The following is a 23,503-nucleotide window of genomic DNA, read 5'->3' on the forward strand; positions in this document are numbered from 1 at the left end:
TGTAGACGTACCCTCCATAGCTATGTCTGAGTTACATAGCTCCAATCCATTTGTAAATGCCAGGAGAGTTATGGGGAAGTCTGTTTACCTGGTGCTCTGCATTGACCCTTCTTTCTGTAAAGTCTGAACATTGTCAGGGTATGCGCTGCACAGAATCAGCTGAGAGCTGTGTCCAGGGCCCCAGGGTGAAATCCTAACTCCAGAGAAGTCAAAGGGAACTTTGCCGTTGACTTCAACAGGGCCAGGATTTCACCCCAGATGTTTTCAGGAGTTACTAACAGAATAATCCCTAATTAGCCCCAGCAAGGCTGGGTTCTGACATCAATCAAATCTAGTTCTGGAATTTGTCATGGCCCTGGGACTGATTCTCATTTCACTTACATTGGTGTAAACCAGAAGTAACTCAGTTGAAGTTAATGGAATAACACTGCTGTAAAACTAGTGTGAGATCAGAATCAAGCCCTTATTTCTAGCATAGTGCTGCTTGATGGAAGGACATGGCCCATCTAGAATCTGGCATGGTAATGCCTGTTTTATAGGAATAAAGCTACTGTCATATTACCAAATATCGAACTGATTGCGTGAGTGTGTGAAAAGTGGGCCTGTGGGGATGACAGTGTTGCTCTGAATATCCCTGATGTGCAATAGGAGATAAATAGGAGTCCACCTTTTAAAACTCATTGTCTCATCCACCCAGGCATTGGTACCTTACGATATTGTGTTCTGGCCACCTACATCCCAGGTTTTGCAAGGCATTTGACAGTCTGGCCTGACTGGCCACTATTTCCCAGATGCGCTACCATGCTTGTAAGTCTAGTATTATTAGGGGTAGAAGGCCCTGTGCAGAAGACCAGGAAAAAGCAGAGGTGTTCCTCAAACCCTATATAAGCTGTCAATATAGGATTTAAGTTGTGAATAGGCCTTGTGCTTTTTTCTTTATTATGCTGTCCACAAAACCCATCGTGGCTGCATCTCTCACAGTTGAGATAAAGTGTCTGTACCAGAAACACGTTGTTCACAAACTCATGTGAAAATACACTTGTGTGTTTAATCATGAGCCCTGGGTTTATTTTTCAAGCTGGCATGCCTACTGACAGAGGCTTTTGGGCTGACATTATATTTATGGAAAAAATGTGATTTGTATCTCTTATATCCAGTGTTTGGCTTTCCGTTTCGTATGCCTTTTGGCTTATTTATTATTAACGCATTTTTGCGGGTTTTTACATAACCATTATCTTTCAGTATTGTTTTGAGTCAAAACTGTGCTTAGACTAAAATGGCATGTAGCGATTAACATTGCTACAAAGAGATTTTCTGCTTAACAAGGGATGCTGTTAACTCAAATGTAGCCCAGAATTGAGATTTTGAGTAAACAAGCTTTTAGAAAATCTGAGACCTGTAGGAACGGTGCCATCATTTTCCTTAAATTGCAGTTGCTTTTAAACAAATAACTTTAATCTCCAGCATCCACAATCGAAACATTGCAGCACTGAGAACCTGAGAATGAAAATGATTGTAAGCAAAAATAAAACTGACTAGCCCGTTTCCATTGTCGAGCTGTACAAAATGGAAACAAAAAAAGTAAAGGAAAAGCACAAATAGTGTCAGTAAGTTGGATCTTAATCCTTTCAGCTTTCGTAATCAAAGGCTTGTTGGGAAACTTAGGTAAGCATATTTGTGACACATCAGTGGGACTATCTGTGGTCCTTATCCTGTGAGGAGATCTATGGGATTGAACCCCCTGCTCCGTGTGGTTGCAGAGTGTGCCTGAGGAAAGTCAAATGCAAGATCAAGACTCATGTTAGTAAATACTACGGTACGTGGTGAGTACCAGTTAAAAACTCATACTAAGATTGTAAGCCAATTGTATCTCTGCAATAGCAGGCTACAAATCAGCCTCTGTACAGGCTGGGATTGTGTCTACAGATGTGTCTGTAAAATACATATATACTGTGGGTATGGTATAAATTATAATAGTAATAATAATTATTAATAGCACTGCAGTAAAGGATGGGATTGGTTTTGTTAAAATGTGCAGGCTACATGCTTGGCAATTGCAAAGTAAAATGAGAAGATTTTCGTTTTTAAAAGTAAAGTTAATAATTTACCTAATTGCCCTCCTATATTTTATAGTTTTCCTAACGTGAGTTGTTAAAAGCGCAACCGTTTTCATGTTGCCTGTTTTATATGAAACAGAAGCGTCCTATTTCACGGCTTCTGTACGTTGCAAGACAGACCGTTTCCCCCCCTTCTTTTTGGTGGAAATACTTTGGGTTTAAAAAAAAGTGAGAGAGAAGCAGAATGCCTGCACTGCACTGCACAGCCCAGTTTACGATTATTGGAATGCTTCAGAAATTTCTGTACGTGTTTCATTTTGGAAGTCTGTCAAAACACATTCTGGTGCAGTGGTTTTAAAATATCTATATATATAAAAAGAGAGGAGAACCAAAATCAAATTATAAAAATACAATGTGTCAATTTAAGAATATAAAAAAAAAACTCTTAAAAATAATAGAGGCGCATATTAAGAATCAAGCACTCGAGAGTTTGGAAATCCTTCATTTTCTTATTAAGACATAAGGTTGGGTGTCGGGGTGGGGGAGAGGATTAGTGTAGCCTTGTGATGTGGCATCTACAGCTGAAGTATGAACTTCAACTAAATTAGCCAGAATGCTATTGAATGTCAGCCTGCAAACACAGTATAACAAGCCTGCTCAGACCTCTCCCATCAGCCTCTGGGTACTTCCCATCTGCAAAAGACTTCAAGAGAAAACTCCCAGAATCTTCCCAACCACATCTGAACATAGATACATACACACACTATTTATTTTTACTAGCCTTTTTCTCATTTCCCATGGCCAAGAAACTTGATCTGCGACTTCACTCTTTTAATTTCCCAGCTTTTAAGGGATGTTTGACAGACAACATTGCCTCTTAAAAAATAATAATAATAACCATAATAAAAACCCTTGTACACTGTCTATACTGAACGCAGAGCCTAAGTGATTTTAGAGCCCAATACCGAAAGGTTCTGGGTGCCCAGCGCTTCCATTGAAACATGTGGGAGGTGAAGTCTCTGGGTGTCTTGCAAGCCTGGGGCCATAGGCTTTGTGGCAGGGTTGCGAAAGCAGCATTAAAGTGGGAGCTGTCAGGTTGGCTGAGTGTGCCTAAGGAAAGTCAAATGCAAGATCAAGACTCATGTTAGTAAATACTACGGTACATGGTGAGTACCAGTTAAAAACTCATACTAAGATTGTAAGCCAATTTTATCTCTGCAATAGCAGGCTACAAATCAGCCTATGTACAGGCTGGGATTGTGTCTACAGATGTGTCTGTAAAATGCATATATACTGTGGGTATGGTATAAATTATAATAGTAATAATAATTATTAATAGCACTGCAGTAAAGGATGGGATTGGTTTTGTTAAAATGTGCAGCCTACATGCTTGGCAATTGCAAAGTAAAATGAGAAGATTTTCTTTTTTAAAAGTAAAGTTAATAATTTACCTAATTGCCCTCCTATATTTTATAGTTTTCCTAACGTGAGTTGTTAAAAGCGCAACCGTTTTCATGTTGCCTGTTTTATATGAAACAGAAGCGTCCTATTTCACGGCTTCTGTACGTTGCAAGACAGACCGTTTTCCCCCCCCTACCTGCTGCCCTGTGAACAGACTGTGCCATGGGCAGGTTTGTGCTGCACAGGATACGGGCGCCGGAGTGAGCCGATATGAAAGCGCAGCCCGTGCCGCTGGCCCTGCCCTAGAATGCTGCCCGGGCTGTTCGAAAGCCTCAGGCTTTGAGTCCCTGACCTGTAGCTGACGGGTCTTCAGAAAGTGCTGAGCCGCCACATCAAAACCAGGCCCCTTTAAGGTGTTTCAGGGCGAGCACCCAAAATCACTAGTCACTTCTGGAAATCTTGATTGTGCAGGTCTCTTACGTGGTATAGAAGGACAAGCGCAGTTCTCGATGACTACTGCTAATCAGGGGCCCAGTCATGCAACCTTTGCATATCCAAGTAGTCTTCAGTCACATGGGTGGATTTAAGGTACATCTGCTCTGCAAAAAAAAAAAAAAACTCTTCGCAGTGAGTCTCCGAGCCCGGGTCAGCTGCCTTGGGCTCCTAGAGCTCACACTGAGAGTCTAAAAATAGCCGTGTAGACGTTCCTGCTTGGGGTGGAGCCTGGGTTCTGACACCTGGCCAGGGGGAGGGTCTCAGAGCCCAGCCTTCAGCCTGAGCCTGAGCATTCACACTGCTATTCTTAGCGCTGTAGCATGAGCCCTACAAGCCTGAGTCAGTTGACCTGGGCTCTGAGACTCACTGCAGTGGTTTTTGCTCTGTAGACGTATCCTTATTGACTTTGCTGGGATTACTGTGGCTAATAAGGCCTGGGCCAAATTAAAGGGGTAACCAGGTGGTGTGGTGCTACCCATGGAAACAGGATCTCAGCCAACCTCGGGAGCCATGAAAAGGCTTAGGTGAGAAGGTTAGCCGGTTACAGTTACAGCTTTGTCTGCTAGAAGTGTATTCTACTTGCTTTGCTCGATGTCACCTCAATTTTTACCTTTGTTAATCAACGTATAGTTGTTCTTACTATAAATAGTTTACAGTGCTGCATTGTTGTATGCGAGCTGCTACTCAGCTGACTCACACAAGCTGGTGGGTGTGCACTATTCCCTTGGGATTAGTGAGCCTGCTAATTACTGGGAGTGTCCAGTGACTGGGGCTGGACACTACAGGAGGAGGCGTCTGAGGAGTTTGGGGACAGGGGTACACCAAGTGTGTGCCTGCCGGGCAAAGTAGTGGCTGGCAGAGCCCAGAGCAGAGTTTTTGACTGGCTGAAGGGCTGGCAGGGTCAGGGAGCTGACACACAAGACTCCCTCTCACTGAGGCAGAGGTGTCGCTTGCTGACTCTCGGTCCTGGACACCCCGAGAAAGTGTCGCACAGCTGTGTGCAGGCCTTTGGAATGCTGCAGCTACAGTCGCTAAGATGTTATGATGATGAAGAGCCCTGGGCTGATCTTGCTGTCCTGTAGAATTACTGCTATTAAAAAGTGACTTGATTGAAGATGAAAGCTAGTTTCATTCGTATCTTGGGATCGGTACGTACAACAGCTGAATATTTATGTGGAGAGTGTGGCATGGCCATCTAGTTACTGTTTGAAGACCTGGTGGGTTTTTTTGTCTTTTCTCTCTTAAAAAGACCAATCCCCTGCTCAGAGCAGGACCAATCCCCAGACAGATTTTTTGCCCCTGATCTCTAAATGGCCCACTCAAGGATTGAACTCACAACCCTGAGTTTAGCAGGCCAATGCTCAAGCTACTGAGCTGTCCCTTCCCCCTAGAAGAAAGAGCAGCTCTCATGGGAAGGGCTTTTATTCTTGAGTTTTGGTTATTGGGAACAGAGAAGCCCTTGGTATCACTCCATGTATCCATGGAGCCCAGTATATTTCATATGGCTTCCACATGTTACTAGCCAGATAAATACACGTAAAGTCATCTAATGCCGAAGACTGAGCCTCAGCATGATCCACTTCATGTTCGCAGCATTTGTTATGTTTTCCCTGATAAAGAGCATTAAAAAAAAAAAGTCTAGGAAACAACTTTGTTGAATTCAGACATTTCTGCAACTGAAATTATAGCACTGGAAAGCAGTTAACTCAAGGATTCTTTCTTCTTGAACTAAATTAATCCCTTGGATTTGGACACTTTCTGAATGTTTGGTTATTCACCACTCGCTCACACAGGTGTTAATCAAGCTATAACTCCATTGAAATCAATGGAATTACAGGGGTGTAAAATGAGTCTAGGAGGAGAATCAGCTATAGACTTGGTTGTCAGAGCCGGGCACTTTGTATGCTAAAAGGACAGCATGTGGGTGTACTTTGAAATGTACTGGAGAAATAGATAATCGTTAAATAGTGAAAATTACGAGGTTTCTTTTTTAAGACTTTTTCTGGTGATATCTCAGGGATTCTGTGATTGCTGTTCATCAAGTGGGATGCATGTCCCCTTTGTGATTCACTTTCATATGTCCGTGAAAGTCCTGCCTTTCTAGCTCAGAATAAAAGGGGCCCATTCTTTCTCGCTCACTAATAAAGAGCCCAAGTGAGTGAGCCTTCAGAGGTTGGTGTTCAGTCTTGATGAAATACAAACTCAGCAGGAACCTGTCGTTCCTGCGCTGCTGAAAAGGATAGCATGCGGCTCTTCCTCCGCCTCTGCTTGTCACTTCTGGAATAACCCCTCTCATTTGTGATTTGTGCTCCACTTGCTCTATATTAGAACTCCACTCATCCCTTTTCAATATGGAATTACGCAGAGAGCCACTGAGCTGTTTATTCCCCCTTTGCGGTTGACAGCCCACTTAGGCCTAGATTTTCAAAAGTGGCTTCCGATTTTGGGTGCTTTTACTTTGGAGTGTCCAGGTCTTGACACCTGAGACCTAGTTTTCAGTGCTGTTGAGCACCTCCGGCTCTAACTAATATCAACGGCAGATGCAGACCCTTGATGCCTTCTATTACCTGTCTGTGGGTGGTGGAGATTAGCCCTCCTCCCCCCTTGCCAAATCAGAAGCTGTGATAGAAAATTTGCGACTTAACTTCTCTGCACCTGTTTTCTCACCTGTAAAATGGGGAGGTAAATTCCTACCTGTCAGCTGTGCACTATACCTTGAAGTGTAAATTTCTGTGCAAGTCTTAAGTGTCTTATTACAGTATTTTGTATTTAATGGGAGTTAACTGGAATTTGCACATGGGCACATCTTACAGTTAACTATTTGCCAAGCCAAAACCGTAAGAAAGTTTAAAGTGCCGTGATAGTCCGTTGAAAACTAATGTATTTAAAAGCAGTTCTCCCTGTGTACTTTATATAGTTTTCGCTTGTTCTCCTTCTTTAAGGCTATTTACTCTTTCTTACTCCATCCCCATAATCCCCTCTCTATGACGACAGAAACAGTTTCATGGTGTTTAACTCTGATGGCAGAAATAAGAGGTTGCTGGTTCCAGTGTGCAGCGGGCAGCTGGAGCTAATTAGTTCTCTAGAGACTGGAATCCTTCCTTTCTTCCCTAATCCAGGAAAACGCAGCAAGTTTAGCGATTTCCATAGGATTATTCCTGAGCGGCAAGAGAACCACATGGACCGTGATAACATCACAGATTTGGAAGTTACTTCATGTCATTAGGGGCCAAATCCTGGGAGGTTCTGAGTGCTTCCTGGCAGGTACTGAGAACATTGATATTCTGTGCTGACTAATGAGGTAACCTCTCTCTTCAGCATTGGCCCACACTCTGAAAGAGATGGAGAACCAAGTTTGAGGAGGGAGGAACCGCATGTAGCCTTCTCTGTGGATCTTATGAGAGCTGTCTCCATTCTTATCTTGAAATTCAGTTAGCATAGGAAGGATGGTTTTATGGCTTTAAACCCTAAACTGGGCACTCGGGAGGTCTGGATGCAATTTCCTCCTCTGCCAAGTCATTTAATCCCTCTGTGCCTAAAGGTAATAACTGGAGATATACCAATCTCCTAGAACTGGAAGGGACCTCGAAAGGTCATTGAGTCCAGCCCCCTGCCTTCACTAGCAGGACCAATTTTTGCTCCAGCTCCCTAAGTGGCCTCCTCAAGGATTGAACGCACAACCCTGGGTTTAGCAGGCCAATGCTCAAACCACTGAGCTATCCCTCCCCATCTGTAAAGTGAGGATAATACTTCCTTTATCCACCCGTTGTCAGTTTAGATAGGACAGGGGCTGTCTCATACTAAGTGTGTGTACAGCACCTGACATCATGAGTCCTCAATCTATAAAAAATGTAATTCTCTGGTGGCTGGACCACCTCCTCAGCTTCCTAACAGTGTGTCACATGCACATCCTTTGACTATAGTTTCTAGTGCTATACAGTGCTATGGATTTTCTCATCCCACTTGAGTTTTTGAGATTTTTAATTTTTTCCCAACCTGAAGTGAGTCGAAAAAGTTGAAATCTCAAAAATGTTCATGAATTTATAATCCAGTTTTTTTTCCAGTTTGGATCAATTGAAATGTTGCCTTTCAATCACTTTGAAATGTTTCATTTTTATTTCAGCCTTTTAAAAAAATGTACTTTGTTTTTGTATGTAAACAAAGTAAAATTTCAAAATGAAAAGATGTTTTGACAATTTCAAAACTACTTTGTCAAATTTTTTGAATCGGGAAACTGATCGAAACCGACCCTTTCCTGTGCACAGTTTTGGTTTTGACAATTTGACATTTTCAAATGAAAAAACATTGTGTGTAGAAAATTCCCAACCACTTCAATAGTTTCCTATTCAAAGAGGAGACTGTTCATCACGGGCAGACCTGCTTTCCAGTGCCAAATGCTGAATTAACAATATAACTGTAGTACAGCAACTTTCATGACCTGTTGTACGTCAGTCTGTGCTCTAAATTGCCACTCAAATATACAAACAATCTTCCTGTCAAGTCCTGCCATTTCTCATTTTAATAGACCCCAGCAACAGTGAATGCTAATGACTTTTTAATGAAGAGTTTTTTTGTTTGCGGTTATATTTTAGCTGAAGAGGGTGTATGATCTCTTTTGAAATGAACATGATAAAGCACCACAGCTGATGGTTTAATCTTTGTCTGAGTGTCTTTATGGCATAGATGCATGGCATGACACTAAGGAGATTTTAAGATCTGTAATGGTGTGGCAATAGGACTCAGCTGCAGTGTAATTACCATGTTTTTCTGTAGCTCTTTAGAACATAACATAAGACCATAAGAAAGGCCGTACCGGGTGAGACCAAAGGTCCATCTAGCCCAGTATCTGTCTACCGACAGTGGCCAATGCCAGGTGCCCCTGAGGGAGTGAACCTAACAGGCAATGATCAAGTGATCTCTCTCCTGCCATCCATCTCCATCCTCTGACGAACAGAGGCTAGGGACACCATTCTTACCCATCCTGGCTAATAGCCATTTATGGACTTAGCCACCATGAATTTATCCAGTCCCCTTTTAAACATTGTTATAGTCCTAGCATTCACAACCTCCTCAGGTAAGGAATTCCACAAGTTGACTGTGACTCTTTCCTGAAGTATGCTTTGCATTTATTAATAGAAGTAAAAAATAAGGCTTCTATACAAATCCTGTTATCTGTCCCTCAATTGTGAGATTTCAGGAAGGTTGATGTTGATGATAGAGGTTTTTTCCCCAGAGTATTTTCCTATGTAAGCATGTGTGTCTGATTGTGAGTATTTGTGCCAATCCTATCCATGAATTGTATCTTGGTATCTTCATTGAAACAAATTCTGCCCATACACACATACCTGTTTAGGGTTAGCTACGTCCAACAATCCCCCCAGCTCATGGTACATAGCTGGACACGTTAGCTGAGTTTATTGCCTGCCACATCTTGTGAACTCTGGATGAATTCTGGCTGGCAGCTCAATTCATACATAAAGCTGCTAGATTTCTATGACTTTCTGTTCTTTCCCCTGCCCATGTGCACAGTTGTACATCTAAGGGCAGGATTTAGCCCTGTGTAATTTACATAGACTGTGTGATCCAGGGGCTGGAAATGAAACTAGGCAAATCTAAGACTAGAAATAAAGCACAGTGTTTTAATACTGAACATAATTAACCATTGGAAGAGTTTAGTTAGGGATGTGGTGGATTGTCCATCACATGAAATCTTTAAAATCAAGACTAGATGTCTTTCCAAAAGATACACAGTAGGTCAAATAGAAGTTATGGTCTTGGCGTGTGAATCACTGGATGAAGTTCTCTGGCCCGTGCTTTGCAGTCTAGATGAACATAATTCATAGATTCATAGACTCTAGGACTGGAAGGGACCTCGAGAGGTCATCGAGTCCAGTCCTCTGCCCTCATGGCAGGACCAAATACTGTCTAGACCCATCCCTGATAGACATTTCTCTAACCTACTCTTAAATATCTCCAGAGATGGAGATTCCACAAGCTCCCTAGGCAATTTATTCCAGTGTTTAACTACCCTGACAGTTAGGAACTTTTTCCTAATGTCCAACCTAAATCTCCCTTGCTGCAGTTCAAGCCCATTGCTTCTTGTTCTATCCTTAGAGGCTAAGGTGAACAAGTTTTCTCCCTCCTCCTGATGACACCCTTTTAGATACCTGAAAACTGCTATCATGTCCCCTCTCAGTCTTCTCTTCTCCAAACTAAACAAACCCAATTTTTTCAGCCTTCCTTCGTAGGTCATGTTCTCTAGACCTTGAATCATTCTTGTTGCTCTTGTCTGGACCCTCTCCAATTTCTCCACATCTTTCTTGAAATGCGGTGCCCAGAACTGGACACACTACTCCAGCTGAGGCCTGACCAGCGCAGAGTAGAGTGGAAGAATGACTTCTCGTGTCTTGCTCACAACACACCTGTTAATGCAGCCCAGAATCATGTTTGCTTTTTTTGCAACAGCATCACACTGTTGAGTCATATTTAGCTTGTGGTCCACTTTTAATGATCCCTTCTGGCCTTAAAAATCGGTGAGACTATGAGTACGTCTACACTGCACACCACTTGCATCAGCATGTAGGGTATGTGTAGCTACGCGCCACAGTGAAAAGCGGGCTGCATCGACATGGCGGGATGTTGCTCTGAGTGTCAGTGTAAGGCTTTAGCTGTGGGGAGGCGGTGGGGAAAGACTCTGGCTGCAACTGCTGGAGGCTTTTCCCACTGGCTCTGTCGCCAGAGCAGAGGCAGCAGGATACGACACAGCTAAAAATAGCAGAGTAAAGAGGCAAGGCCCTGTTTGGGTGTGTAGAGAGCCGTATAGGGTGCATACCCACAGGGTCCAGGCATGCCTTTACTCGCCCAAGCAGTGCCTCACCATCTGCACTGCTGTGCTAGCTGGTTGAGCAGTGACTGTACTCTGCACACTGCCGAAAGGAGAGTGCCATGTAGATGTACCATATGTATAGTGAGCTACCCAAGCTTGGAGGAGAAGGGCCGAAGCATACCAACATCAAAATGATGCCAGTCTGTCTGCATCCCTAAATTCCGCTCCCGCCCTTCGTTTCAGCCAGCAGTCTTGCCCTACGGTGATTTGGAACCGACAGTTACAGATACTGCTCTGGAAACATCCCTGCCCATAGTCATCCAGGGAGAACAGTGAGCCTGTTGGGACAATGAATTCTTCTTCGTAAAGTCGGTCATGCTTTATAGTTAGGTTCTGTTTAGAAAGGGTTGAGAAATTATTAATAGATGTTTTAATAAATGACTAATCAACTGGCATAGTTTATAAAAGTCCAGTGGGCCAATAGGTTGCTTAAAACCATAGCTTGTAAGTGTATGTATAACACCTACTGTTGTGCTTAAATAATCTGTAACTGAAGTCTGTAACATACTTATACATCTATTAATTATTTATCAGCCCTTTATTAACCATTGATAAGTAAAACCTTAATATAAAGTGTGATTTATAAATCTTCATAACTCAGCAGTGTTCTAGCTGCTAGTGTGCCATGTAAAACCCTAATACAATAAGATATGTTAATTCAATACAGTATTTTAGATGTAAAGGAGAATACATTAGTTGGTGTAAAGGTTTCATTGCTAGCACGCAATGTGTCACTTTCTGACAATGAAATGGGACAGCTAATTCACCCAATTTCTAATCCTGTGCAAACCCAACAGGGAGGAAGGGTTGTCTTGCACAGGGACTGGGATTTGGCGTTCCCACAATCTATTCTTGACTTGCTGTGTATTGTCTGGCCGTGAGGTAACTTTTCCATGCCTTCGTGTACCCAGCCATAAAATGTTGCTAATATATTGCTACTGTATAAGATGTCTTGAGGGTTAATTGATGTTTGCAAAGAAATTTAAGAACTTTGGAAAAAGTGATAATTAGTGATAGTTCAGTACAACTAGCAGAAATCTTCAATCTATCTCCTGTTTCCCAGGAGCCTGCTCAAGGGAACATGGATGTCATGAAAACTCTTCGGTTTTTATTTAACAAGCGCTGTGCGTCCATGCTGCTGATGGCAGAGACAATTGTTACCCAGCTCCGCTTGGAGCTTTCTTAAATGTTCTTTTCCTTTAAATAATGCAAAATCCTCATTCCAGAAGAAAATGTGACATTAAAACAGGATGTAAATACTGCTGTGATTACCACTTTTTCAGTACTTTCAACCCCATCTCCCTTTATGGCAGGATTTCTCTCTTCCGTTTACTATTCCCGGTGCTGTGTAAGCATATTTGATATATACATACCAACATGTGTCTGCACACACATTACATTGTGGAAGAATCATAAGGTTCAAGTGTGTTGACTCAAACTATTTAATGAGGTGCAATAAATCTTGACAAGACCAGCTGGCAGTAGAGCCAAGCTTCTCATCTTTTTACCATTACAGTGAAACGTGAACAATAGTGGAAAGAAATATAGCTTTTATTTATTTATTTTCATTTTTTATATTTTTGCTGCAAACATAACATTCTATTCAAATCATGCACTTATGCAGGTTGCAGAGCAGGGTGGACATTTCAGGAAATGTGAAAGATTTAAAGACCTTTCTTTCTTGGATTTTTTCCCTGAAATTCAGAAAACTTTTCTGACATGACAGGTCACGCAAGCATGGTGAAAATCAGTATCTCAGTAACATCCGTTGATCAGACAGAGCAGTCGTGTTAATGGTAGCCAGAGTGCATTTCAGGTCTGGTGTCAAGATGCAATGTATCTCTAGCTCTTTTCTGCTGATTCTCTCACATCTCCTGGGTTCCTCCTTTTCCCACACATCACATTCAAGATACCTCTTCTCACCATCAGGGCCTGCTTATCTGCTTTTTTATATTATTGCATTGCCCCTGCCAACCATCGCTCATTTGTCCCTTTCTCACACAACGGCCTTCATGCTGCATGGAATGCTCTCTCCAAACTAGACTATGAGGCTGCAGCCCTGTCCTCATTCAGCTCCCCGTCAAGACTTGCTTATACCATGAAACCTTTGGGAAATTGCTAGCTGATTTGGCGAGGTAGAAGCGCAGCAGGGATTGCCGATGTAGACCATATTCTATTTATTTGTATGTTATTAAAAACAATGAAGTGACTCACTGGTAGAGCAATGCACTAGTCTGTTCATCCCTTGTACCTTCCTCATTTATTGTATCTGATCTATTCCTATGAAAAGAAATGTGTTTAAATGATGCACTTTTTCTCATGCATCTGCATCCATTGATCTCTTTCGTGTTTCCAGCCCTCCCGTTTAGCGTGTATTTCTCCTTAAAAAATAATAGATCGAAAACCAACCAGATGCCGCTGGATTCACATTAGAGAGGCTGACCGAGCTTTACAGTGTATCCCATAATGATAGCTGACATCTTCAGAAGCAATAACCGCACTTCTTGGCCTTGTGATTGCAGCATTTGATGTGTGCTGGGCTGTGGTGCTTGGTGGAAGGAGACACGTCTTGTAAAACCAAGCTGGATCCCCCTCTGGATGGCACAGAATGTGGCACAGACAAGGTAATCAAAATGCTCTGCAGCTGTTTTGCTTTTTATGGTGTTGTCTGCGGACTGTTGTTTTCAGGATGTGAAATATTTACCATAAACCCATAGTTTGTTCTGATTGATTTGTACAAACTGCTGGGTTAACAGCTGGATTAAATGGCATTAAGTTCTTTTTCTTTTCTTTGTGTATTGCGGTAGCCTCTGGAGATCGCAACAGAAATCAAGGCCCCAGTGTACTAGGTACAAATACAGAAAAAAGGTTGTCCCTGCCCTGAAGAATTTACCGTCTAAAGGCCACCTGTAACTCGTCGTGTAGTGAGATACTCTTCAGTTCCATTCATTTCAATGGGACGCTTTGAGGAGAACGTTACTTTTCAGGGTGAGTTAGAGTAGCACAAACTTGAGACATGATGTAGCAGGTAGATTTAAACAGACACTTTGTGGGAGGAGGAGGAAGGGCAAGAGTTATGCCAATAAAATGATGCAGTTACATAAGGTAGCTCATAATGAGTTCCAGTTCAGTTAGGTTTTTTTTCTTTAAGACCTCTGCTTAGGAATATTCCTAGGTTTAGTGGGCCCTGCAGACTTAGCCAGATGGCTAGGGCATATTTGGACTTTCCACAGTTCAGTGTGGTGGAGAAAATGGTTTCTGGAAAATAAAATAAACACCTGTATTAGCAGGTCTATTGCATGTCATTCATTACCCAAATACCTGACTTCCATGCTAGAGCATTAACTGTCAGCAGATTTTAGACTTGAAATTTCACCTGATGAGGGAGATTAATTTAGGGAGTTGTTGCAAAAGCTGGAAACTAAGTATCTTTTTTTCTGGTTGCATATGAAAGATACATAAATTAATTAAAAATTCTTTGGTACTTACTGTTAAGTCCAGGAGATGGAAAGAATTTTAGCCCATGTGCTTTTGCTGAATACATTAAGAATCATTTGGAGCTAATTGTATACACTTTATGTGGGTTGCTTTGCACTATTTATTGTATTACATCCCTAGTAGATCAAGAAAATGGACCAATTCAGCCCTTCATTACAACCCAATGCAATCCTGTTAGAATCACTAAGGTTATATAGGAGTGTTACAGACTGTTTCAATGATGTATGTGCAGTAGGAACCATTGTAATGAAGGTGTTTGGTATATCTCCAATTATTACCTATCTCCTAGAACTGGAAGGGACTTTGAAAGGTCATTGAGTCCAGCCCCCTGCCTTCACTAGCAGGACTAATTTTTGCCCCAGATCCCTAAGTGGCCCCCTCAAGGATTGAACTTACAACCCTGGGTTTAGCAGGCCAATGCTCAAACCACTGAGCTATCCCTCCCCCCTGTTGTGTTTGGATGCAATTTCTTGAACCCACTTTCTTCTGAGAGTGTGGATTAAGTCCTAGTACCCGAATGAAGTTTACAGCTGATAACGTGTGCAGATGACAGAAAAACTGGTAAATAAGAGGTAAATGACGAAGAGGACAGGTCACTGATAAAGCGTGATCTGGATATCTTGGTAAATTGGGTGCAAGCAAACGGTATGCATTTGAATACAGCTCAGTGTAAATGTACTCATGTAGGAACAGACTGTAGCTGATGCTTACACAATGGGGGCCTGTATCCTGGGAAAAGGTAACTCTGGAAAAAAATGTGGGGGTTGTGGTGGATAATCAGCTGAGTGTGAGCCCCCAGTGTGATGCTGCAGCCAAAAGGCCCAGTGAGACCTTTGGATGCGTAAACAGAAAAATCTCAAATAGGAGTAGAGAAGCTATTTCATCTCTGTTTTTGGCACGGGTGTGACTGCAGCTGAAATACAGTGTCCTGTTCTGCTGTCCATAATTCAAGAAGGATGTTGATAAATTGGAGAGGGTTCAGAGAAGAATTACAAGGATGATTAAAGGATTAGAAAACCTGCCTTAAACTGATAGACTCAAGCAGCTCTATCTAATTAGCTGAACAAAGAGAAGGTTGGGGAATGACTTTATTACCGTCTATAAGGACAAATATTTAATAATGGGCTCTTCAGTCTAGCAGAGAAGGGCATAACCTGATCCAGTGGCTGGAAGTTGAAGCTAGACAAATTCAGACTGAAAATAAGGTGAGGCTAATTAACCATTAAGCAAAGGTCATGGTGGGTTCTCCATTGCTGCCAATTTCCAAAACAAGATTGGGTGTTTTTCTAAAAGATCTACTCTAGGAATTATTTTGGGGAAGTTGTGTGGCCGTGGTTCTCAATCTGTGGGCCGCTTGGAGCCCAATCAGCACACAGCTGCAGCCCATGGAACATCCTCAGGGCCATACAGGTAGCGCATATACTGTGTGGATGCAGCCCTCATAACACGTAGGGATCTGCATGTGTGGCCCACAATGGCAAATAGGTTGAGAACCACTGTTCTATGGCCTTTTATTTAGGAGGTCAGACTAAATGATCCAATGGTCCCTTCTGGCCTTGGAATCTATTAATCTATGAATTACTTAGGTATTCGTCTGTGTTATTGTGCAAGTTACAACAGGGGGCTCCATCCTGCAGTCAGTGTAAACCTTTTTGGTTTACATTGGTTGAAGACGAAGTTCAGTTTTCCACACGTCACTTCCTTTTTTCCAGCCATAACCAAAGCGTGTCCCGCTTTCCTTAGTTCCGGAGCTCCAAACACTTGCACACGTGCGTGATTATATGCTTGGGAATAGTCTGATTAACTCCATGCACAAGTGTCTGTAGTATCAGGGGCCTTTGCCTCTGCTGTGCTAACATCATTGTGTTTCAGTGGTGCCGAGCTGGGGAATGCGTCAGTAAAACTCCCATTCCTGAGCACGTCGATGGAGACTGGAGCATGTGGAGTCAATGGAGCATGTGCAGCAGGACATGTGGCACCGGTGCCCGATTCAGACAGCGGAAATGCGACAATCCCCCGTAAGTCGGCTTGTCCTCATGATGCTTTAACGTGCAGTATGTTGGGAAATGTTGCTGCAAGGGTGACAAAAAAGGGTCAGGTATGAGGTGGGCAGCTAAACACAAGGGTGGTGGGGACCATCTCAGGCATCCTATTGTCCCAAGTCAAATGCAGACATAACATGAAATGAGATGCTGATTAGAATGAAGATGAAACTGTATTTCCTCTTGATCAGTGCACAGTCTGGGTCCGGGCTAAGCATGGACCAGGGGCTCTGCTGGGAGAGGAATGGAGGTTAGATGGGCTGAGGCGAGGGGCGAATGTTTGTTCCCACATCTATAAAATGGTCAGAGTGATACTTCTGAATGCAGGAGTCAGACTCGGGGAGGGAGAGAGATTCATAATATGATGGTATGCGCTGCTTGGCTCCGCTCAGTGGGACTTGAATATCTCCATGGCTGGCCCTTGGGCTTGCCACCTCTTTGAATCAAGAAGATAAGTAAGTGATGGTGTCTCCTAAATACCAGCCACTTGTGGCACCAGAATGAGCCATCATCTAGAGCAGTGTTTTCAATCCGTGGGTTGTGACATGTAAGGCGCTGGGCCACCTTGCTCCGGTCAGCACTGCCGACCAGAACGTTAAATGTCCCATCAGCGGTGCTGCCCGGTTAAAGCAAGCTAGTGCCTACCTTTTCTGACACCGCGCTGTGCCCTGGAAGCGGCCAGCAGCAGGTCTGGCTCCTAGGCAGGGGAGCCACGGGGCTCCATGCACTGCCTCTGCCCTGGGTACTGGCTCCAGCCAATGGGAAGTGGGGTAAGTCCATGCCTGGATCCCAATCCCCTGCCCCAGCCCTGAGCCCCCCAAACCTGGAACCCCTTCCTGCACCCCAAACCTCTCATGCCTGGCCCCACCCCAGAGCCTGCACCTCCAGCCCAGAGCCCTGACCCCCTCCTGCACCCCAAACCCCTCATGCCTGGCCCCACCCCAGAGCCTGCACCCCCAGCCCAGAGCCCTGACCCCCTCCTGCACCCCAGCCCCCCGCCCCAGCTCTGAGCCCCCTCCCACATCCTGAACCCCTTATCCCCAGCTCCTTTGGGTCACAGGCATCAACAATTTTCTTCAACTGGGTCCCCAGAAAAAAAAGTTTGAAAACTACTGATTTAGGGGATGTGGTGAAGATCTGTGACCCTCCCTCTCCTTACGTGTATGAAGGATGAAAGAATGAACAGTGTTGCCATTTAAATGATTGTCGCTGGGTATCTGAATCATAACCTCTCACTGAGAGGAGTGGGGCAGTTGGCATGGCTATTGTTGTAAGCACTCTGCAGAGTCAATTCTGCACCAGTTACAGTCTGTTCATATTTTAGAGCAGGGATTGGCAACTTTTGGCATGCAGCCCGCCAGGGTAAGCCCCCTGGCGAGCCGAGCCGGTTTGTTTACCTGCCGCGTCCACTATTTCGGCTGATTGTGGCTCCCACTGGCTGCGGTTTGCCACTCGAGGCCAATGGGGGCGGTGGGAAGCAGCGGCCAATACATCCTTCAGCCCATGCCGCTTCCCGCCGCCGCCATTGGCCTGGGACAGCGAACTGCAGCCACTGGGAGCCACGATCGGCTGAACCTGCGGACGCGTCAGGTAAACCAGCCTGGCCCACCAGGGGGCTTACCCTGGCAGGCCTTGTGCCAAGGTTGCCGACCCCTGTTTTAGAAGGCGTCTTCACAACCAGGACAGCTAGAGACTGATTTTTTTTTTTAAATGAAACCTGAGATTGTGGAGAGCAAGACAAGATGCTGAGTTGCAATTGCATTTCTGTAAAGTCCAGGCTCGATTTTACCTGCTCCCTTTTTATTGAAGAAGAGACCAATGTGGCTTCTTTGTTATCAGCTGAAGCTGACTTGAAACTCTCCTTAACCATACTGCTGACCACACCTAAATCCATTCATTGTCTCACTCATTAAATCACAGGGTTTCCAGTCTCCAAGATTGCATGTTGATTTTAAAATTCTTTTGCTCATACACATTCTTGGTGGGGGACGCACATGTGATCTTCTGTCACTTTATATTCCTGGCTGCGTCCTGTGGTCTTCTGCAGCTGGTTTATTCGCTGTCCAAAAATATTGGCTCGGAGATTGATTTTGTGTGTGTGTGCGCGCGTGTGTTCGTGTTCCTGCCAGCTGACATTTGAGCCAATGGGGGACACAGTATGTTTTAAACCAGTTGCTTTACTTGCTTGATTTGGCTTTTGCCTTCTACCAGTTGTGTGACTGTTTGCAGAAATTACCTGCTTCAGTACATTCCTTTTCGAAACATTACACCTTAATCCATGCTGTCAGAGCTGAGGTGGTACTTGGTTCTGCAGTACTGTCTTCAGTTCTGGACTTCATTCTGAAGCTCCCTCCTCCATCTGGGAATACTGCTCGGAAGTCACTGGAAGTGGCGCACCCGGAGAGATGCTACTCTAAGGAGAAGAGGTTGCTCACTTTGTGCAGTACCTGCTGTTCTTCAAGCTATGTCCCGCTATGGGTGTTCCACTACCTGCCTGCCTGTCCTTTTGCTTTCCGGCCTTTAGGGATGTTTGGTTGGAGAAGGAACTGTGGGTGGGCTCACCCGTAATATTTTTTTTCCATGAGGAAATGGAGATTAGAAAAGACTGCTTCTATGCTGAAAATAAAAATTGTTACATTTGTTCCAGATTGGTGGGAGAATGGGCGAAAAAACTGTCCTGAGAAGTGTAGGGGTTGGAAAAAAATACTGATATTTGTTGTATTTCAATGTATCTTCTCTTTGCGATCACACGGCATAGCACCATGCATACGGTTCTTGCTGTATATTTTGATTCCCTGTTTCTCAAGGGGGAAAGTGCTTAAAAGAAAAAGAAATGAGACTTCAGAAAGGATGTGATAAATGTCTGCGTTATAACGTGGGCTTCAGAAATCCTCCTTTGTGTTTCTAAGATGTTTTATTTATGAAGGGCAGGTGGTAGAGAAGTGCGTCACAATTGTGGCTACCCCTGTGAAGCATCACACTGAGGCCCGGGCTGATCATTTCCCCCACCAACAAGCCCACCAGCTTATATGTGGGCTATTAATGACCACAGTGGACTAACATCTTGGTTTTACACCTCATCCAAAATACATGTAGTATGGACAGCATCGTATTTATGCCTACAGAGCGCATATCTCCAAAGACCTGGCTTTAATCTTTGTTTCTGATGAGTCAGTTAAATGTGCAACATAGAGCTAAATTCTGTTTTCAGATGTGCTCTCAAAGCTTGTGTTGCCTTCAGTGGGAGCTACTTGAATATCCGAGGGCAGAATTTGGCCGACAGTAAGTACGTGTGCAGTTGGGATCTCTGAGGGGAATGGCGCAATCTATTAGCTTCGCTTAGTTGCCTTGGACAGAGAAAGATAAGCAACAATGTACCTGTAAATACCTGTGCCTCTCTCACTTGATAACTGTCTGTCTTCCCCATTATAGCCCTGGGCCAGGAGGCAAGAACTGCCGGGGAGCCAGTGTGGAACACACAGTTTGTGAAAATTTACCCTGCCCTAAAGGAGCGCCTAGCTTCAGGGACCAGCAGTGCCAGTCTCATGACAGATATACCAACAAGAAGAAAAGCCTCTTGACAGCTGTCATCATTGATGGTAAATTCACCAACTTTCTATATAGTTCCTCACCACTTTTTTTTCCGTGGTTTTTCAGCTCGATTGAGCCCCCATTTGTCAGCAGAGACCACTGTGGAGTAATCCCCAGAGGGTAGATCTGGAGGGCAGTTAAAGGGAATTCCCGATTCTCATGACCATCTTGTCTCCCTTGTTTTTAGCCTCTCAACAAGATCTGTTGGGCAGGCCAGTTCTACAGGCAGCCTTGGGAGACTGGGAGAGGTTATGGAACTAATTAAAATGTCCCCATCTGAACAGGCAGGTACCATGGGAATTGGAGCTTTCTGATCATTTTTAACTTGAGGAAATAGAAGCAAAATCTGGAACTGAAAGCAAGAAGGAGGATTCACCTTGGGATGTTACTTGCATGATTCCTTGCCCACTTCAACACGTTTGTACATCTACTTGTATTTACATTTGTCATTATTCTGAAACAATTTTCCTTGGCAAAGTCTTGATACTTGCTTGGGTGGACTTGGAAAGTCATTCTGAAATGAGTACGTTCTATGAAAGATGAGATTCACTAAGCTGGTTTCCAGAGAAACAGGCCTCTGTTATCACCATCTGCTGATAAATGTACACGGCCACATTCGTGTGGGCTGATCCTCTCATGGTTGTACTGAAATGGTGCAGAGCAGGGCTTTTGATCAACACTGAGTGCATGTCTGTACTGCAGCTCCTTATTTCCAGCTCGCATAGACATAGATGCGCTAGTTTTGACCGAGTTAGTGTGCTAAAAAGAGCAGTGGTAGCCTCAGGTAGCCCCCTGAGTACAGTCCCATCTGAGACCCAGGGTATGTACTTGGGTGCCTAGCCTGTGCCGCAGCCACGCTGTTATTTATAGTGCGCTAGTTTGATCAAAGCTAGCGTGCATATATCTATCCAACCTGCAAATTACACCTTCAGCTGCTGTGTACCCTTACACATCTGGCAGCTTCTGTCCCCTTCAGACATTAACACCCAGCAAATCAGGTCTGTTGCACGGTGCTCCAGCTCCAGTGCTTAGAGGCCCCCAGGACTGCTTGCCATGCCACCAGGAAAAGGGATGTTTGTGCAAAATTTGACCTGTCCTGCCCAGAAAGCAATGCTGCTGAGCTCTTTCTGCGATAACAGTCCCTCAGCTGACAGCCAGGCCTGCCCCACAGCACAGCTGAGAGAACTGCAGTGGGTAGAAAAGGTTAACGCTGGACATCAGCTCACATATTTCAGTCTTGGCTCATTTCTCATCAAAGCCAACAACAGCAAACTTCTTTCATGTTATCCCAGCACATAACGTTGCTTATGCAAAAAAAGTTCTGCAGAAATGTGCTGTATTATTCGCTGTGGACCACAATCAGCTCTGGTGTCAGCAGTTCCAAAGGAATTGCAAACATTTATGCCAGGACCTAGTTTGGGCTATAATGAATAATATAAAATTTCTGTGCTTTATTTCTTTTGCATAAGTAAGAGATGCTCACACCTAGCCCCAATGGGGTTTTGTTTGAAAACGATTACACAATTAGGCGGGAGTTTTTCAGTGACTCTAACTGAGGTAGATGCCCAAAAACTATTGAAATTCCATGGGTTTGGGGCACCTATGTCCACTTGATGTTTTTAAAGGTCTCATCTGGATCCCCCCATTTGTTAATTAATTTTTAAAACCCTTTTCTAGCTGAAAGCTGCCTAATTATATTAACATTGTCGTGCATCAGAAACATATTGCAAGTCCCCTCTTCTCACAAAAGAAGGCAAGGAAGACACTGGTGATGTGGGGGGAGGGGGGAGAGCGGGAACAGGTACTTCCGGGTATCACCACTTGAAAATGAGACCTGTAACTGGCCAGCCCAGCTATCAAGCAACCACCTAAAGAAGGCAGAGGTGAGAGGGGATTGCAAACCCTCTAATCAGTAGGGGAATGGCAGATGCTGTTCCAGGGTTTCCAAAGCTGTACTGACTAGTTGGAGTCCTGATCTTGCAGGAGGCGCAGATCCTCCTGACCAGCACCCAGGACTTTGCAGAATCGGGCCCTACCTAGGGACTTTTCAGGTCAGGGATTATGGAAGAATTCTTCTTGAAGCGCATCTGCACTTGTTAGTCTGAAATGATTCTCTTCAGTAGTTTCTCTTGTAACGACTTGTCTAACCTCTGTGCATCTCCTAGCCCTATCCTGGTCCTGCCCTTGAGAGTTTTTGTTTATTACCGACTCTCTCACCTTAATTTCTGTAGGTCCCAATCCAGTGCCCATTAAAATCACTTGGATCAGGCCTGTAGTGTCTGTCTGTTTCTTTCCTTCAATTGCTTTTGCATTGGACACTAAGACCATTCCTAAACAAGTAGGACCAGTTCCAGTCCCCATTCATTCTGCTCTCTCACTGCTGTTCAGTATCTTCCCCATTTCTATAATGTTTTCCATTGCTCGGGGCTGGATACAAATGCCCAGATGTCACTCTGTCACTACCTAAAAGTTTCAGAGAAACATCCCCTTCCACCTGTACTCGTTAACTCAGGGTCCCCTAGGAATTCTGCTTTGGTTTGTTACTGCTGGGCTGAAAGGTGTTCGCCCTCCAGGTATTCAGTTCCTGTTCCCGAGTCCTCCCGGTGCAGGTTTAGACTCTCTCTCTCTCTCTCTCTCTGCCTTGCCCACCTCTCTGTTTATTTTAGTTTTCTTCCTTTTTGCTGGCTGCAGTATGGCTCCTTGACGTCTCCTCCTCCCTTGTCTGCTAGTTTAATCTCCACCGCTCCCACAAACAGAGCTCCCATTACTAGTGTGTGCGTGCCCTGTCTGTGCAGATGGAGCCCATCCCACTTTTATAGGCCTCATTTGTTCCTAAAAACTAGCAAATACACAACCCGCACTGCAGTACCACTAAAGCTAACAATTCATGTGTACACACCAATTTTTCAGACACTCATCCAGTTTTGAACCTTTTTGCCTTAGACTTAGCTCAGATATTACAGTCTTTCTAAGAACTCAGCCACAGAAGTGCCTTTCTTCATGTGACTTCCTCTCGTAGTTTGGTTTGCAGTGCCTCTCGGAGCCCCACTAGACTATTGCCTCATCCCCAGTTCCCTCCAGGACCTTGGCCACCCTGATGATGATTATTTTGGCACCCAGGAGGCTGATTGACAGGTGCCCATTATTATTTACTATCACCCTACCACGACTCCCTACCTCTTCCTTAGCTCAGTTCCCTCCTCCCACCTCCGCGTTGCTAAAAGTATTGCTCCAGCAGCCGTGGCTCTTCACGTCTTTCTGCTCGATACGCATGTACAACTTGTCTCCTTTAGTCTCTTGCAGAAGCAAGAACCTGCTTAACAATTTCACCGTGCGGTTTACCGCCCTTCTTGGCCACCCACCACTTCCATTTCCCTCTTCCATCCAGAATAATCCAATTCCCATCAGCTGCTCTGCATTATGCAGTCCAAACCCTTCTGCTCTTGGCATGGTCTCTCTGCAAATGGCTCGTCTGTGAATCTCCCATTCTTGTGAGCATTGCAGGCTGACGGGAAGTTTTCTCTGAGAATTGG

The 23,503-nt window shown here is 44.2% G+C and overlaps 1 protein-coding gene across 5 annotated transcripts in view; it reads left to right on the forward strand.

Annotated features, from left to right (window-relative positions):
• Positions 1–23,503, forward strand: part of ADAMTS17 (ADAM metallopeptidase with thrombospondin type 1 motif 17) — a 265,853-nt gene that overhangs the window by 126,806 nt on the left and 115,544 nt on the right. For all 5 annotated transcript variants that reach the window (XM_039492977.1, XM_039492975.1, XM_039492976.1 and 2 more), the window contains 3 exons: positions 13,362–13,463; positions 16,210–16,355; positions 19,812–19,978. In XM_039492977.1, the coding sequence (XP_039348911.1) occupies positions 13,362–13,463; positions 16,210–16,355; positions 19,812–19,978 (415 nt within the window). The remainder of the gene's footprint in view (positions 1–13,361; positions 13,464–16,209; positions 16,356–19,811; positions 19,979–23,503) is intronic.

The sequence above is a fragment of the Mauremys reevesii genome, linkage group 10, assembly GCF_016161935.1.
Source record: "Mauremys reevesii isolate NIE-2019 linkage group 10, ASM1616193v1, whole genome shotgun sequence".
Taxonomy (NCBI): Eukaryota; Metazoa; Chordata; order Testudines; family Geoemydidae; genus Mauremys; species Mauremys reevesii.